The sequence below is a fragment of the Trachemys scripta genome, chromosome 1 (genome assembly GCF_013100865.1).
Source record: "Trachemys scripta elegans isolate TJP31775 chromosome 1, CAS_Tse_1.0, whole genome shotgun sequence".
Lineage (NCBI taxonomy): Eukaryota > Metazoa > Chordata > Testudines > Emydidae > Trachemys > Trachemys scripta.
The window spans coordinates 130,695,383-130,714,397 of record NC_048298.1 but is presented as its reverse complement, the minus strand read 5'-3'; the positions used below and the strand labels follow the sequence as shown (position 1 = coordinate 130,714,397).

At 43.9% G+C, this 19,015-nt stretch overlaps 1 protein-coding gene across 1 annotated transcript in view; it reads right to left on the bottom strand.

The window, feature by feature from the left end:
* The window catches only part of CRACR2A (calcium release activated channel regulator 2A), a gene marked incomplete at its 3' end in the record, with an annotated part of 74,511 nt that overhangs the window by 46,767 nt on the left and 8,729 nt on the right, over positions 1 to 19,015 (bottom strand). The window contains 4 exon segments of the mRNA XM_034785201.1: positions 1,277 to 1,423; positions 8,984 to 9,158; positions 9,507 to 9,618; positions 12,482 to 12,712. Coding sequence (XP_034641092.1) covers positions 1,277 to 1,423; positions 8,984 to 9,158; positions 9,507 to 9,618; positions 12,482 to 12,712 — 665 coding nt within the window.

The following is a 19,015-nucleotide window of genomic DNA, read 5'->3' as shown; positions in this document are numbered from 1 at the left end:
CCAACTACAGAAGCAGTTTCTCCTCCCTTGGTGTTCACACTTCAACTGCTAGCAGAGGGCCTCACCTTCCCTGATTGAACTAACCTCGTTATCTCCAGACTGATTCTTGCCAGCATATTTATATCTGCCCCTGGAAATTTCCATTACATGCATCTGATGAAGTGGGCATTCACCCATGAAAGCTTATGCTCCAATACATCTGTTAGTCTTAAAGGTGCCACAGGACTCTCTGTTGCTTTTGAAAGACTTTGGTGTCCTGGAAGGGGGAAGCACATAGAATGACCTAGCTGGAGGACTAAGTCATGAAGAGGCAGCAGCAGCACGTGCAGTGAGAGAGGGGCCACTGACTTAGAGAGAGAGGCAGGGAGATGGTGTGCAACTGTGGGAAGGGGCATTGACCTGGCTAGGGAAGCGTGACCAGAAAGTGCCATCCTAGCGGTGAGTGGAACATCCCATCACACACCACATTCCACTAAGGTGCAAGAGCCTGTCTCTTATTTCACTCTCTTTGTTCTTAAAAATGACTACATCATTTCTGCTCAAACTTTCCAGGAAAACACACTCCTAGGCTGGGAATAAATTTGTTAAATTTCAGCCTGAAAGGTAAAAGCTTGCCAAAGTTATAAGCATCTGAAAATTATATTCTATAATGATAACATATGTGGAACTTTAACTATGAGCATCACTATGCGCTCCACTTGTTTTATGTATGACTTTACTCTTCCAGAATTTTAATTGAGTATAAACGCTGGTCTGTGTTTTCATCATACTGGGCCAGATTCACTGGAACTTTTTGATTGCTTTGTGCTGCTCCATCATCATAAAGCAGCTGTAAATCCAATGTAACCAGCAAGTTAAACTGGGTTTACAGCTGTTTTGCATGGCGGCCACAGTGTGCTGGTGAATCTGATACATTATATTCTTGTAATCATACTTTTTTATGTTGGCTGTGTGGGAATGGCCACCATAATTGTAGCTGTAGTTTGTTAAAACCAGAATGAAATAATAGACATTTGCGAAAGAATTTCAGACAAGGCAATTAGTGAATAGGAAAGGAAGAGCTAAATTCAGCCAATTAGTTCTGTGTTACAAATAATTTGACCAGCTCTAGTGATGACTGGCTAATGTTTGCTTTAAAATATCTCTGATCAGAAGATAATCTTCAATTCCCCAGCAAGCTGATTGGTTGACGAAACCCCTGTTGGATTCTGATGGCAAGTAGAATGTAATACATCTGAAGCACTACAAAAAGAACACAACAAACAGTTGTACCAACTTTTTCAGGGCACACTCCAATTCATTCTTTTCATTATCGGCTTCTTGGAGCTGGGAGAAAACTCTGACCAGGAACTCTTCAAAATTGGAAAGTAAACGCGGTTCATCTTTTCTCAGCTGCGACCAAAGTTGTCTTATATTGCTCTCGCTGAGGGATGAAAAGAAAAGAGAATAAAGCATTTGTTAGGAGATAAGATTTTTCAGGCTGGAGTAAATGTTTGCAGCAGCCTAGTAACACAAAGAAAATTTCAGCAGCTCATTGGTCAGAACATGAGGCTTGTCATCCGTGTGGGCTATATATACAGGTCCTAATTGTGCCTGGCCCTTATGCGGGCACCCAGGATGGGATGGTTGGAGGCAGATGCAGAGGGATTCTTCCCATTACTTGTCTTGGCAAAGGGGATCATTGCAATTTCCATCCCTGTGCATGGGGGAGCTCCATGCACCCCAGCGCACATCTCATCCTCCAAGGGGCAGGAAATAGAGAAGGTGGGGGCCATAAGTCTTTATTCTCTGCATAGGCCCACAGAGCAAACTGGGGTACTTAGAGGAGTGGACTTCACCACCCGTGTATTCCCCAGTTCACCAGGAAGCTTGGGAGGCGGAGGGGAGGAGTGGGGAGGATTGTGTCATCTATCTATCTGCCCCTTTCCCCCATCACTACTAGTCTCTGAGCACCATATACGTAAATAAACAAAATGCCACACTTAAAGTATGGACTCTCAAAACATGTGACTTCTTTAATGAACACACAGAACTATATTCAGTTCTCTTCAGTCATAACAATACCTGTCAAGAATGTGGGGTAGGGTAGATATTAAAATCCTGTTTTCCATGCACTGCCCTTTTAGTGCAAGAAGATTCTGTCTGCCCATTGTGGAATAGTGTGTATGAGCTATTTCCAGATGTCTGTTACAGAGTAACACACTTTGCACTATCTAGGCCTGATACTCAGCTGCCTGGTACCTGCTGTATTTATTTACACCTTCATAAAGGGAATATAAATGGGGGTAAAACACCACCACTGTGATTTGGTAGCATTTTACACCCACTTTGCATAGTGCAGGGCAGTGGAGCATCAAGCCTTCTCCCTCACACGTTCTTGGAGAGTTGCATTTATTCCTTCTTTGTTCTCTGCTTACCTTATTCTGAAATAAAAGTCATGCAGATGGGAATTATGTGTTTTGCTTATTAGGCTTAATTTCCAAAGCTATCTATGTATCTAAAGAAGCACATAGGCATCTAATCTGACAATTTAAATGGATTAGGCAAACTGTAAAGGCAACAAGGAAGAGAGACAGTACAGAATATCTACCTATAGGGGATTACATTGGAAAGGAATAACAAGCAACTAACAGTTACACATGAAAAACTACTAGGGTACAGTGTATTGTATTTATAATTAAAAGACACATTTGTATCCAGGGGATAATTTGGAGACTTTTGTGGGCTGAGTTAGTTCAAACTCAAGAAACGGGAGCCAGCCCATAAAAAGTATTGGATCCCTACTGAAAACCTGTACTAAAATGCCCAGGGATCAAAATTGAGCTTACATGTCAATATGGACCATGGCTCATTTTAAACATCCTCCTGAGATCAGAACACCGAGCCAGATTACAATTCTGAATGAGTCGTGAAGAACATTCACTTCTACATCCAGCCAACGTTTGTAAGCAGAATCACACAAACACACACCTAGGGCCTGATCCTGTGAGGGGCTGAGCATCTTCAGCTACAGTGGGGGTTGAGTGCATTTAGCACCTTAAGAGAGATGTTCACCCTCTGGCAGAATCAGGCCCCTGAAGTCCTGAAGCTCAGCTTGAACTCAAGGTATTCACTGAAGAAACATATAATCCTACCAATTTAGTCTGGAGAGCTAAAATAGGACTTTGCCATAAGGTTCCCTATATTATCCAGTCCAAAATAGCAAATTATTATGCCAAAATTGTTTCCTTTAATCTCTGATATAGACAGATTTCATTTATATTCAGTGATATACTTAGTCCACCTGAAGAACATATGGAGTCAAATTAGACCTAATTATCTTAGGCCAATTCCCATTAATCCCTTTCCCCACTCAATTAGAAATCTCTTCCCCTAACTTAGAACAAACCAAAGACATTGGGCCAGATTCTGATCTCAGATGGACTAGTGTAAATCAGAAGTAACTTCACTGAAGTCGATCGAGTTACCCAAATAACTCAGCTATGCACTTGCCCCATTAATTTTGGGCATCCTACTCTGAAAGTTTGGCTTCTGACCAATTTTTCATATCACTTATTAAGTGCAGGTAAGTGGCATTGTAAGAATCTGGAATCTCTCCTGTGCAGCCTCACATCATAGGATTTGCCATACCAGATCAGATCTTTTTTCCATCTAGTCTGGGATTCTCTTTCTATCTGAGGACAACACCTGGTGCTTCAAAGGAAAGTGAAAAACCTGCAGGGCAAATGGGAAGAAAATATCTCCTGCCCCTGTAAATTATCATCTTATTCCATGAAGTATGGAATTAGATTATTTATCTGTGATGCTGCTTATATGACCACTATTACCATAGCATCTGAACACCTCACAAACATTGACGATATTGATCCTCACGACACCGCTTTGAAGGGGGGAAGTCTGATTATTCCCTGGAGGCACTGAAAGCCTGAGGGCCGGAGGCACAAGACTCTTAGGCCTGGTGATGCTGAGCATTGCCATGCCTAGCATCTAGGTGCCGAGAAAATCACTGAGATTCACAAAGCCTCAGTTAGGTGCCTTGGCTCCCTATACAATGAATGGGGAGAGATAGACACCTCAGAATGAGATTCACTGAAGTCAGCATAGAATCATAGAATATCAGGGTTGGAAGGGACTTCAGGAAGTCATCTAGTCCAACCCCCTGCTCAAAGCAAGACCAACCCCAACTAAATCATCCCAGCCAGGGCTTTGTCAAGCCGGGCCTTAAAAACCTCTAAGGAAGGAGATTCCACCACCTCCCTAGTTAACCCATTCCAGTGCTTCACTACCCTCCTAGTGAAATAGTGTTTCCTGATATCCAACCTAGACCTTCTCCACTTCAACTTGAGACCATTGCTCCTTGTTCTGTCATCTGCCTCCACTGAGAACAGCCTAGCTCCATCCTCTTTGGAACCCCCCTTTGGGTAGTTGAAAGCAGCTATCAAATCCCCCTTCACTCTTCTCTTCTGCAGACTAAATAACCCCAGTTCCCTCAGCCTCTCCTCATAAGTCATGTGCCCCAGCCCCCTGATCATTTTCATTGCCCTCTGCTGGACTCTCTCCAATTTGTCCATATCCTTTCTGTAGTGGAGGGGTGGGTCCCAAACTGGATGCAATATTCCAGATGTGACCTCACGATTGCCAAATAGAGGGGAATAATCACTTCCTTCGATCTGCTGGCAATGCTCCTACTAATGCATGGTTGGTGGCTCCTAGCCTAAAATAGCTAATGGCAGACGGCAAGCTGAGGGGTGTGTGCTAAGCCCTTCTTAGCTAAGCCCTGCTTATCAAATTGATAAACTAAACTGTAATAAATCACTGGGACTAGATGGTATTCACCCAAGATTTCTGAAGGAACTCAAATGTGAAATTGCAGAACTACTAACTGTGGCTTGTAACTTATCATTTAAATCAGCTTCTTTATCAGATGACTGGAGGATAGCTAATGTGATGGATGCCAATTTTTAAAAAGGGCTCCAGAGGTGATCCTGGCAATTACAGGCTGGTAAGCCTGACTTCATTACTGGGCAAACTGGTTGAAACTATAGTAAAGAACAAAATTGTCAGACACATAGATCAACATAATTTGTTGGGGAAGAGTCAACATGTTCTTTGTTTTCTACTAGAATTCTTTGAGGGGGTCAACAAGCATTTGGACAAGGGGGATCCAGTGGATATAGTGTACTTAGATTTTCAGAAAGCCTTTGACAAGGTCCCTCAACAAAGGCTCTTAAGCAAAGTAAGCTCTCATGAGATAAGAGGGAAGGTCCTCTCATGGATCAATAACTGATTAAAAGATAGGAAACAAAGGGTAGGAATAAATGGGCAGTTTTCAGAATGGAGGGAGGTAAATAGTGGTGTCCGTCCCAGAGGTCTGTACTGGGACCAGTACTGTTCAACATATTCATAAATGATCTTGGAAAACAGGGTAAACAGTGAGATGGCAAAATTTGCAGCTGATTCCCCGCTATCTGAGGAGGAGAATGGATCTGAAGAGAGACCTGCCACTTCTCAGATGAGTGCTCCAACCATTAGGCTATGAGTTCTCCCTTGGGCTCTCCTGTTGAAGCTGCTCCACTGTGGATAAATGATCAGACTCATTGGCCCAGAAGAGAGAGCGCGAGCAGGCATGAGAATGAATCGGTAGCCCAGTGGTTAGAGCATTCACCTGAGAGGTGGAAGATCCAGTGCCCCTGCTTCAGTGACACTTTTAAATTGTTTATATACAGTGGAACAACTTCATCTGGAGAGACTGAGCAAGGTCCACATCAGAATACCCTACAGTCAGTGGTTACGACACTCATGTGACCTGAGAAGTAGCAGATTCTAGTGCAAATCCCTCCCCCTTCAGGTGGAGGGGGGACTTGAACCCATATTCTCCCACATCCCAGTTGAGTACGCTAACCACTGGGCTAAAAGTCATGAGGGAGGACCTCCCCCACCTGCCCCCCTATTCCAGCCATTTTGTGTAAGCCCACCTATAGGGGCCCATTCCAGTAGGCAAAGTCTGAGTGCACTTACCAGATCGGGTCGCACAGGCAAGTTAGACAGAGGAACACCTATCTTCCCCCTGTTCATGCATCACGCTGGGGCGTAGGCATCCAGACACACTGGCTGCAGTGTGCATGTGCAGGGGCAGGAACACAGGCACAGATGAAACTTTTACTGAAAAACGTATGCAGTGAGTGAGTTTAGGTGCCTACAGTGTTTGGGGCAGCTGAGCAGGGGTTTTGTGAATCCCAGTGGGGCCTGATTCTGGGATGCAGGTGCCTAAAATGGTAGTTAGGCACCTATGTCCTTTTGTGACTCTAGCCCAAAGGGATTTGCCCAGGTCACACAGGACGTCTGTGGCAGAGCAAGGAATCCCAAGTTCCAGGCTCGTGTCCCAGGGGACCATCCTCGGTCATCCCTATTATCTTACCTTTCATAGCTACAAATGTTAACTGCGTTACAAGCGCTGGCTCCTATATCTTCTGACCCTCCTCATTCCTAATCTTAGTTATTAGGTCTTCTCTAAATGCATGCGTCATTCAGAGCATCATTGGAATCCCTAGACTGTGATATAAAACCTCTTAGACTGTTTACACAAGGAAGGGTCAGAGCTTCCTTTTGTAATGGACATCACAGAAACTATACCTAATTAGTGGTTGCAGAAGATTTAGCATTAGGCTAGAGAAGAGATATGTTTTATTATTCCTGATGCAGGACCTGATCCAGCTCTGATCGCAATCCGTGGAGAGACTCCCACTGCTTCCAATGGGAGTTGGACAGGGGGCAAACTCATTTGAAGCCTTTTTCATTGAAACTCAATGAGACGTAAGCTCCGAAGTGCCAACTTGGGCTCCTAAGTCACTTAGGCACTGAAAATTTTAACCTTGGTCTTCTGCTTCACCAATTATGTTTGATCAGCTTAGTTCCAGGGTGGGACTGTTTCAAAATTGAAGCATTTCATTTTCAGAAATCTCCCATTTCAAAACCAACACATGTTTTATTTAAAAACAATTTTGCCAAAAATGAAACACTGGATCATTGCAAATCACAACAGGATAGAAGACACTTTCAGATTTGCCAGAATTCCTGTGAATTTCTTATTCTGTTTTTCTGACCTGCTCTACTTTGCATGCACATTAAAGGCTCCATCCTGGACAGTGCAGGTGTGGAGTGTTGCTTGTATAAATTCAAGGTAAAAAGTGATGAGAATGACAGGAAAAGCAGGGGAATCTGATCCTGCAGTAATGAAAGCCCTGCTGCACAGTTGCCAACCTACTCCTGCCTATGACAGGGAGTAGGATTTAGAGAGGATAGCTAAGAACCTCTGTAGTATGAAGAGGATCACTTAAGGCCACATCCTGTGAGACTTGTCCATTCTCCACCCACACCCTGTCTCTTTTCTCCTCTGCTCATGCAAATCAGACCATGAACATGCAGAGTGCTTTTGTTGCTCTTCACTGTAATGTAATTAATTACACATAGTCCTCAACCATACATGTGCACTTACATAGCCTCCATTCCCACTTGAACTAGAATATAAGCTTGTTTACCACTTCTGCACACCAGGAAAGGATCAAGGCCCTGGAGGAGCAGAGACAACCACATTGTAAATTAATATTCTGAACTCTACCTTAGAATCAAGTACCTAGGGACTGAGCCAAAGCCCGCTGAACTCCCATTACTGACATTAGTGGACTTTGGCCCACACACCACGCTGCTCACTGATCACAACTAAGGAGGCTCTTGCATGTCCAGCATATTTTTTCAGTCAATTTTCTGCACATCATTCCATTAGCTTATAAATATATCTTGTAGATGACCTTGTCTCAATTATATGCAGCACAGAACAAGGCAGCATGAAACACAAAACACTTCACAATTATTCTAACTCTTAAAAAATGAAAGTAAGGCACAGCCTATTGGTGTAAGCTCAGATAGGAAACTTGTCTTTCAGTGAATAAATGAGTCAAAGCTAAGATCCGTTTTCTTGTCCTCTGCACAATTTCTTTACATCTTGTTCCCCCCACAGATGGGAGCTTTCAGAGAATCACTAAACTCACAGTTTGTGTTTGAAATGCCCCACAGGAACATGTAAGACCTGATGGCTATTTTAACAATCAGCATGTTCCTGAAATAGTCTTACTGTACAGTATGTATCTGGTGTTTACTGGATAATGCCTGGTAAGCTTCAGTGGAGGAAAAACAAACATACTCATTCAAAATAGTTTGGAGATATCAGATTTAAAAGATATTAGATGTAAAAAGAAAAAAAAAATCACAGCATTTAGCATTCTGACAACTTGGTATTTTACAGCAGTAATTTTATTTCATTGACAAATGTCACACAAACATAGATTGAAAGCCCCTTTGTTCTGTGTTTATACAACACCTAGCGCACTGGGGTCCTGGTCCCTCACTGGAGCTCGTAGGTGCTACCACAATGTAAATTATTAATGATTAATCATTAATAACTACACCGTTATGAAAGAGAACTAGTGATTTTTGTTATTCTTAATTGATACAAAGACAATGTAAGCATAGTCTTTGCCAAAGGAATGCTCTCTAAGGATTCTTTATTTGCAAATAATGTCATTTTTGGCTACACAGATAGCATATCAATATTACCGTACATATTTTCAGAACATGTGCCACATTAGTGCTTCATTTGTGTTGCTCTCAAATGCATGTGACTATGAGGGTTTAACTGTGTTATCCTCATGGGGCACAAATGTGTGGCGCTCAGGGTTTTTTTTATTTCATTACTCGCAGCAACCAAGGAAATGGATCTGAGATCGCTACATCACAAGGGGCCCTAGTTCTGATCTCTCACTGCAGTTAGTCAAAAGCATCTCCACTGAAGTCAATGGTGACACACCAGTGCACAGTGGGTGTAAATGAAAGGAGAATCAAGCCTAGGGTTTTCTAGCAAATGTAGAGCTAAATCATAAAAGATCATGAATCGTACATTGTTGATATTGCAGCTGGTATGACTTACTCTTCTAAGATCTTGTTTGTTCCAAGCCGGTCCATCAGATCTGAGAACTGCCGGTCCTCATCTTCATCATCATCAGCTTTAGCATAGCTGTCTTCCCACTTAGACTGATAGACATTTTCATTGTCAGACTCATGCATTTCATTCATAGAGGCCATCTGCCCAAACAAAAACTGACCTAAAATTTAAAGATGTACATCTTTTTAAAAATCTGTTTATAGAGTAATTAGAAGTCATTAAAAGAAACAGTGACATTTATTAGCAGTCTCTCCCAGGCTGTGTCTACACTCAGAGCTGGGGGTGTGATTTCCAGCTCACGTAGACGTGCTCACACTAGCTGTCATTGAACTAGAGCACTAAAAATAGTTGTGTAGCTGGAGTAGCATGGGTAGTGGCCTTTTGTGCAGGATTCACTGCACGCATCAGGACTACACTTCAGGTTCCTTAAGGAACCATGTCTCCTTACCTGTCTATGAAGTACTGAACATGGATGGAGGTATACACAGATTTGCATTCCAAAACTCACTTAATCCTGTGGTGAACTCCTCTGGCGTAAGTGAACCGTTGCCATCTGCATCCAGAGTATCAAAAACTTTCTCCAGCTCCTCCAGGCTAAGAGGTAGCTGACCATGAAGTCTCTGAAATGACAAATCATGCCTCCATTACACTATTTATTATAAAAGTGGTTAGTGGAAGAGAAGAATCTGAAGAGCAAGATAAGAACAACAGTAATTTAGAATGACAGAACTCTAAATTTCCTGCAAAATGCAAATTCCTCTCGCCCCTCCCCCCAAAAATATCCATTTTGAAACCTTTGAAATGAAACATTTCAAATTTTTCTAAATAAAACATATCAGTGTTGACAATTTTATTCATTTTAGGTTACTATTTTATTTTTAATTTATTTTACTTCTCTATTTTATTATTTTAAATGTTATTTTTATTTTATTATTGAAATATATATATGTATATTTGTACATTATTTTCTAGGGTAATTTAATTTTTAGTATAACAAACATAAAAGTATTTTATATTACAGTTTCTTTTTCAAGGCATCTCCTCTTTTATTTGGAAACTGAGCAAATTTGATATGGATTCAGTGAGACAAAAATGGATCAGAACAATATTAAAGTCATTTAAAAATTAGAGTGACATAATGGGATATAAATTAATCTTTAGTATATGTTACTGCAAGAGTCTGATATCACAGACGTAGAGTTGTGTTCAGGGATGAATAGATTATGGGAGTCAAAAAAGAAGTTGTAATTAAAGAACTAGCAAGGGCAAGACTCCCCTCATCTGAATGGGTGTGGTGGTTACCTCGCTTTAAAGGATAAACAGGGCTAGATCTTCTCTGTATATTTGGATAGGATATTGAGAAGATTCCCATTGATTTCAGTGGAGCAATATAAGGCTCTGGTTTGTCCTCAGCCCACAAAGGACCCACTGCCATACCCAGAGTCTCTTTCCAGACAGTTTTATTTTACAAACATAGGTTTAAAAACCCCAACGCATGAAAACAGTTCCTCAGCCCACCCTAGGCTAGAGCTCCCAGGGGATTTTCCCTTTGCCTCTCTCAGTCCTTCCTGCTTCAGAGCCAACTGCAGGATTCTCCTATGCTCTTTTAACTGAGCACCAGCTCCCTGGACTTTCTCCCTGGAGACCCTTTTCCCCCAGATCCATGTGCTGCCCCTCCCTCCTAACTGGCCAAGGTGGGAGCACTTGTTCTACCACAGGGGAACTGGACCTGCCTCATTTAAAGGGGCCAGCCACTCTGTGACAAGCAAGCTCCAAGTATCTGAGCTAACACTAATGGAGAAACTGTAACTTTCCAATTTGCTGGCCTCTGTATTTTTTTAATTCTCAACTTTTGACCTCAGGTAGAATATAAAGTCAAAGGAAGAGATTTGATCCTACCTCAATTTTACACCAGTGAAACTGCATTGATTTCAGTGACATTACTCCTGATTTACATAATGGTTTAGTGAGAGGAGACTCGGGCCCGGTGGTTTCAAAAAGGATGTTTTTGTAATTTCATCTTTAATCCGCTTAGCTAGAAACAAAAATAAGCATAATGCAATGCTATTTCAAGTGGTTTCATGTCACTGAGTCCCAGTGCCCTTTATATCTATTTTTAAATGAATTGGAAATTTACTCATATATAAAGCTCATCACGCATGCTAAACAGCTCCTGAAAGAGCTGTTTCATGTTGTGAAATCAAAGACAAAATTACGTTCTCTTTGCAACTCAAACAAGTTCTCTGTCACCCTTCTCAGAAGCTCGCAGCAAATAGAGTTACATTTCCTCTGTAAGTGTTGAACTCAGATCTGAATGGGAATAAATATCTTTTACCCTCCTTGTAGCAACAGACATTAAAGTTCAAAAATATGTGAGGGTTCCCTTGTATTAAAAATTAAATCCTATTTTCTTTTTACCATTTTAATCCATATACATAAATAAAACAAAATGGTGATCCAAGAAGATGCCTAACGGTCCAAACATTCAAACATTTACTACCAGGAATAACACATTTACTACTATGATTTCAATTACTTCAGTGGGACTACACAGTGTAGTAAGCACTACAACCAACAGTAAATGTTTACTCTAACATTTTTTTAAAACTGTGCAGCCAGTAAAACAAGTAATTTGAAAGAAAAGAAAAAAAATCCATAAACACACACAGCAGAAAACCTGCAACTGGCAATAACCTGAGCATTGATTTGTTTGTTTTTTTCAGAATGGGTAATTCTCAATGTGTTGGGCACTTTTTACTATTACACTGAACAGCTTTGTATGTGACGGTATTAAATCCTCCAAAAAATTGTATTTAAGACATTTCCACTGTCACTACTTTGCTACTGCTCCTAAATTCTATTTAATCCATTAGCACTGAAGTAAAAAATTAATGAATACACCCAAGGAGTACTCTGCATATAAAACATGAATAGCTGCAGAGTGGGTTGCTGTTGTTTTCCACAACATACCTGATAGAATATCCCTCTGAACATTTCCACAGCGTCTGCCTGATCCTGTTCTTGGTGGAGTCAATGGCATTTTGCCAATGACTTCAATAGGATCAGAATTAGGATCCTTAACTTTTAAAATTATTTCCACAAAACGTTGATTTAATAAGCACTATGTGAACATATCAAAATAACATAGAATATTCTTTTGTTTGCATAAGTGTATTTAGAAAAACGTTCTGACTGAGTTTTTGTACCATTTTATTGGTTGGGGAAAGCAGAGTGAATGGCTTGGAATGGCATTTGTTGACAAAATCTGTAAGAGAAAATAGATGAACTAAACACATTTCTGATTCTGCTGTAAATCAGGAGTAACCCCAATGAATTCAGTGGAGTTACACCAGGTTAAGTGATACGTAAAATCAATTGCTTTGAGTTTTATAGATTTTACATTTGCTTTGAGCTTCTATTTTATGTGTTGGTTTGTATATGTTAAAACGATTGTATTGCATCATTTCACCAATTTTGCTTTACCTGCATATCATGTCGAGTGATGAAGCCTTTGCCCTCCACATCACAGATCTGAAAGAACCCCAACATGGCTAGTTGTTGCCCTGAGTCCTGTTCTGTCCTGCTCGACTCTGTATCTCCTAGTGGCCCAGGACTGGCACAGTCCCCTTTTATTCTGTCCGTTGTCACAGGTCTGGTCACAGAAGTATTTTGGGACGCTGCCATCCCATTTACTCCCAAACTCTGGTCCAAAACCTGTATGCCGAAGGTAAGAAAGAGAGCACATCAGAGCCTCTCAATGATGCTTTCCATCATCTCTTAGCAACGACCTCTTTAATTAGCCACTGAAGCCTAGGAGAAGAAAAAAGCTTTTTGAAAATGCCTACCATGATCTATTCCATTAATAGACTGCACTAGAGCACACGAAAAATGGGATGGTGAACAAGGAAGGGAAAAAGATCTATGACTGAAAGGAATCTCAACACAAAATCAGCCCGTTTAATGAACAATGTAGACAACTAATTAATGTGAACAACAAGAAAACACAAAGTATGGGCAAATTTTTTTAAAAAAAGGAAAAGAACAATTTATAGTCACTACAAGTACTCACTTGGCATTCTTTCTGCTTAATTATCTACTTCCAAGACTCACAGTTTGTGTGCAGTCCCTTAAGCTTTTGGAATATGCAAAGTAATGAAGACTGATGGAAGTCGATGAACCAGTTTTTTTAAAGGAAATAAATGGAGCTGAGAGAGAACAAGAAAATGTACATATGGAATTTTGAAATATATATTTACAGCATGTGTTTTTGAATATTCACTGGAACAGTAAGACCAATTATACAGTCCATTTTCTTGGCATGTTTTGAGTTGATATTTTGAATAGTACCCAAACCCTTTTCCCCGCAGTGTTTGGAAAAGTACATCTTATACTATCCATAAGAAAATATTCTTAATCAAAAGTTTGGAGTTATATGGTTTTTATCTTAATTTATTCTGAGTGGTCTGATATAAACAATATTGGATTTTGTTTTTCTTTTTCTATCTAAACCAATTTCAATTATGCTACACACAGCATCAGTGCAAAGAGAAGAGGATTTGCAAAAGACAATTTTTTAAAAAAACTTTATGCCTACGGCTCAGACATAGTTTGATTTCCTTCATGTGAAGTTTCTTTCCATATTTTGGTCTGTTAAAGAGAATAGGTCTGATCACACACTGGTATAAATCAGGAGTAACTTAGTTGAACTTAGTGCAATTATTCCAATGTAAAACTAGCATGAATGAGAGGGGCAACTATTTCTATTATAGTGAAATACAACAGTGGACTGTACTTGGGATTGAAACTGAAATCCAAGAAAAACTGCAGCTTGTCCATTCCACAGTGCCTGCCTGCCAAGGCTATGTCTACACTGGTAATTGAATGACAAAACTTTTGTCTTTCAGAGGTGTTAACCCCCCTCTCCCTCGAAAGACAAAAGTTTTGCTGATGACAAGCGCCAGTGTGAACAGCGCTTTGTTGGCAGCAAACGCCGGTCATTGGGGGTGGAGGTTTTTTGTCGGCAGGAGAACCAACAAACAGCAGCTACACAGTGTGACTTTTAGCAGCACTAAAGGCTGTGTAGTGTAGATATAGCCTTAGGCCTTGGCTACACTTGTGAGTTGCAGCGCTGTAAAGCCGCCCCAGCGCTGTAACTCACTCCCCGTCCACACTGGCAAGGCATTTGCAGCGCTGTATATCCGTGGTTGCAGCGCTGCATGTACTCCACCTCTCCGAGAGGAATAACGAGTGCTGCGCTGCCACTGCAGTGCTGCAGTGCCAGTGTGGCCGCCCAATCTGCTGGGAATGGCCTCCAGAATTATTCGGCAGTATCCCACAATGCCAGATCTAGCCACTCTGGTCATCAGTTCAAACTCTACTGCCCTGGCCTCAGGTAACCAACCATGTGACCGACCCTTTACATTCCCCAGGAATTTTAAAAATCCCCTTCCTGTTTGCTCAGCCCGGCGTGGCGTGGAGTGCTATCAGCGAATCTTTCCAGATGACCATGTCTCCACGCGCCAAGCGAGCCCCAGCATGGAGCAATGGCGAGTTGCTGGACCTCATCAGTGTTTGGGGGGAGGAAGCTGTCCAGTCCCAGCTGCGCTCCAGCCGTAGGAATTACGATACCTTCGGGAAGGTATCAAAGGACATGATGGAAAGGGGCCATGACCGGGATGCCCTGCAGTGCAGGATTAAAGTCAAGGAGCTGAGGAGTGCCTACCGCAAAGCCCGCGATGCAAACGGCCGCTCAGGTGCTCCCCCCGCGACCTGCAGATTCTACAAGGAGCTGGATGCGATACTTGGGGTTAACCCCACCTCCACTCCGAGCACCACCATGGACACTTCAGAGCCGGTGTGGGGGGGTGGAGGAGGAGGAGGAGGAAAACGGGAGTGATGGTGGTGGGCCGGATGGAGACACGCTGGAATCGCTGGAGCCATGCAGCCAGGAGCTCTTCTCGAGCCAGGAGGATGGTAGCCAGTCGCAGCGGCCGGTATTTGGTGGAGGGCAAACAGAAGAGCAGGTTCCTGGTAAGCGTTTTTTTTTTTTTTCGGGAAGGAATTTTTTCGGTGCGGGCTCTTTAGGAGAGGAGGGTTAGGCATGCATGCCTAGATGCAGAATAGTGCATTGATTTGGTTTATCACATCGCGGAAATTGGCCTCGGTAATCTCCTCGAATGTCTCATCCAGAACGTGTGCAATGCGCTTGCGCAGGTTTATCGGGAGAGCCATCATGATCCTTGTCCCAGCCAGGCTAACGTGTCTGCGCCACTGTGCCGCGAGGGGCGGGGGGACCATTGCTGCGCACAGACAAGCTGCATATGGGCCAGGGCGGAAGCCGCATTGCAGTAGAAGACCCTCCCTTGCTTCCCAGGTCACCCTCAGCAGCGAGATATCGTCCAGGACGAACTCCTGTGGAAAATGTTGGGACAGTGTTCAGTGTAGGTGCCCCCTGAAGCTGTTGGCTCTCCCCAAGGCACAGAAACCCAGAGGACAGTGCAGCCCTGAAACAATCAATCCCCCTTACTCACCATTTTGAGGCTCCCGTGGGATATGTGTGCTCTGTTTCAGACGGGAAAATTATGCTATTGTGTAGACCCTGTATATTTTCTACTCCTTAAGTGCGGGGGGAATCATTACTCTGTCTGGTATAAACAATGCTGCCTCTGTTAAATGTTGCAATTTGCCTACACAGCTGCATCAACCTTGAGACCTCAGCCGTCCCTCTTATCGCCTGCTCAGAGACTGCAAAGACTCAGGAAGAGACAGCGAAAAAGCAAAGAAGACATGCTGCAAGAAGTGATGCAGCAATCTATTAAAGAGAATGAGAAAGCACAGGACTGGAGGGAGAGAGAAAGCAGGATCCGCCAGGAAAACGCAGCGCACCGGAGGCAAAGCACCGTGCACCGGCAGCAAAGCACTGATAGGCTCATAAGCATCCTGGAGCGCCAAGCAGACGCTATCCAGGAACTAGTAGCCCTGCAGAAAGAGAAGCAGTACCGCAAACGCAAACACCACCCCCCCCTACAGCCCTTGTCCCAAAATTCTTTCCGTTGTGCCCCACTGTCATCTCCAACCCACTTTCCCCAACTTCCGTGTTCTTCACGCCACCCGCTGCCTCCAACAGCAGTATCTTCATCACCCAGCCCTGAAAACCACGACCCTTACTCTCTGCACTCAACCCCCATCACCATGCAGTATAGCTGTCCTGAAGTGCAGCACTCACTGCACAGCACACCAGACAGGACATACGCGGATCTGTGATTGTACTGTTCCCCACTCCACCCCCTTGTTTCTTTTCAAAAAATAATTTTTTTTTTCAATAATGGATTCTTTGGCTTTGAAAACATTCTTTATTATTGCATAAAGTAAAAGACTCCTTAGCCCAGGAAATAAACAGGCACTGCAAGTCTGCTTGTCTGCTTAGCAAACACTGATTCCTAAAGATTGGAACTACTGCACTTCACTCCTATGCAGTGCACCAGATATCACTGCTGGTTTTCAGCCTCAAATTGCTCCCTCAAGGCATCCCTAATCCTTGCAGCCCTGCACTGGGCCCCTGTAATAGCCCTGCTCTCTGGCTGTGCAAATTCAGCCTCCAGGTGTTGAACCTCGGAGGTCCATGCCTGAGTGAAGCTTTCACCCTTCCCTTCACAAATATTATGAAGGGCACAGCACACGGATATAACCGCGGGGATGCTGTTTTCAGCCAAGTCCAGCTTCCCATACAGAGATTGCCAGCGGCCCTTTAAACAGCCAAAGGCACACTCCACAGTCATTCGGCACCGGCTCAGCTTGTAGTTGAACCGTTCCTTGCTGCTGTCAAGGCTCCCTGTGTAGGGTTTCATGAGCCACAGCATTAACGGGTAAGCGGGATCTCCAAGGATCACAAAGGGCATTTCAACTTCCCCTACCGTGATCTTCCACTCTGGGAAAAAAGTCCCGGCCTGCATCTTCCTGAACAGACAAGTGTTCCGAAAGATGTGTGCGTCATGCACCTTTCCGGACCAGCCTGTGTTAATGTCAGTGAAACGCCCATGGTGATCCACAAGCGCCTGGAGAACCATAGAGAAATACCCTTTCCGATTAACGTACTCGGATCCTAGGTGGGGTGGTGCCAGAATAGGAATGTGCGTCCCATCTATCGCCCCTCCACAGTTAGGGAACCCCATTTGTGCAAAGCCATCCACTATTTCCTGCACGTTACCCAGAGTCATGGTTCTTCTGAGTAGGATGCGATTAATGGCCTTGCAAACTTGCATCAACACGATTCCAACGGTCGACTTTCCCACTCCAAACTGGTTTGCGACCGACCGGTAGCTGTCTGGAGTTGCCAGCTTCCAGATTGCAATAGCCACCCGCTTCTCCACTGGCAGAGCAGCTCTCAATCTCGTGTCCTTGCGCCGCAGGGTGGGGGCGAGCTCCTCACACAGTCCCATGAAAGTGGCTTTTCTCATCCGAAAGTTCTGCAGCCACTGCTCGTCATCCCAGACTTCCATGACGATGTGATCCCACCATTTGGTGCTTGTTTCCTGAGCCCAAAAGTGGCATTCCACGGTGCTGAGCATGTCCGTGAATGCCACAAGCAATTTCGTGTCGTATGCATTACGTGGCTCGATAGCATCGTCGGACTCTTCACCCTCACTCTCACTGTCACTTTGGATATTAAGGAATAGTTCGACAGCCAAACGTGACGTGCTGGCAAGACTCATCAGCATACGCCTCAGCAGTTCGGACTCCATTTCCCGCAGACAGATCGCGCTGCACAGAAACCGTTGAAAGATGGTGCCCAAGGTGAATGGAAACAAAGGGATTTCTGGGATGTGAAGCGATGCTTCACGGGGCATTGGGACAGGACCCAAAATCCCCCGCATCCACGCCCCCTTCCCACAACCCACGGCGCCAGAATGGGAAGAGGTGCTCTGTGGGATAGCTGCCCATAATGCACCGCTCCCAATAGCACTGCAATTGCCGCAAATATGGCCACGACAGTGCGCTGGGCAGCTGTCAGTGTGGACAGACTACAGCGCTTTCCCTACTCAGCTGCACGAAGTCAGGTTTAACTCACAGCTCTGTACATCTGCAAGTGTAGCCAAGGCCTTAGTGGAACAGGTCAAAGAGAGCATGGAACATATATGCTTGTTAGCCTGCACTGGCTTCCCATTTAGTTCCAGTTCTGGTTCTGAATATTTGTCCTAATCACTAAGGGCCAGATTTACAAAGATATTTAGGCACCTAAGGTTGCAGATAGGTGCCTAATGGGATTTTCAAACGTGTCTAAGCAGATTGAGTGCCTAACTCACATTGATTTCAATCTGGCCTAGGATTTAAGTGCCTAACCTATTCAGGTGCTTTTTAAAAAATGTAGGCACTTGTGTACCCCTGAAAATCTAGTTTCTAAGGCCCTTAATGGCCTAGGCTGGCACAATCTTGGAAACAACTTCTCTGTTACCTGCTGGGACAGCTTCAATCCCTCCAGGACATTAGAGCTGACCAAACCCTGGCTCAAACTCTCAGCAGCCAAAATCAATGTTTTCTGCACACAAGGCTCCAGGCTACAACCCGCCCTACCAAGAGAGACAGAAGGAGCCTGAGTTATACTACATTCAGGGCATGCCCCAAAAAGAAACTTTTTTCCTGAGACAGTCCCCAAGGGACAGAGTGGAAGAAGACCCAGTGGGGTTCTTCTGCAAGACAGTAACTGGTGGCTAAAACAGGGTCTGAGAGGAAGAGTTTGGTCTCACTTTGGAGAGAACTTGTTCAGCATAAAAAGAGAGAGCTGAGACAGTGTAACATAGGGTTACCATATTTTGTGCCTCCAAAAGGAGGACACTCCACGGGGCCCTGGCCCCGCCCCCTCCCCCGCCCCAACTCCGCCCCCTCCCCTGCTTCCCGCGAACATTTAATTCGCGGGAAGCCTGGGCAGGTAAGGGGGGGTGTGGGGGGAGGAGGTGCGGCCCAGGCTGGCCCCCCCCGCGGCTCCAGCCTGGGTCGGCTCGGGCCCTGGGGTGCCGGCCC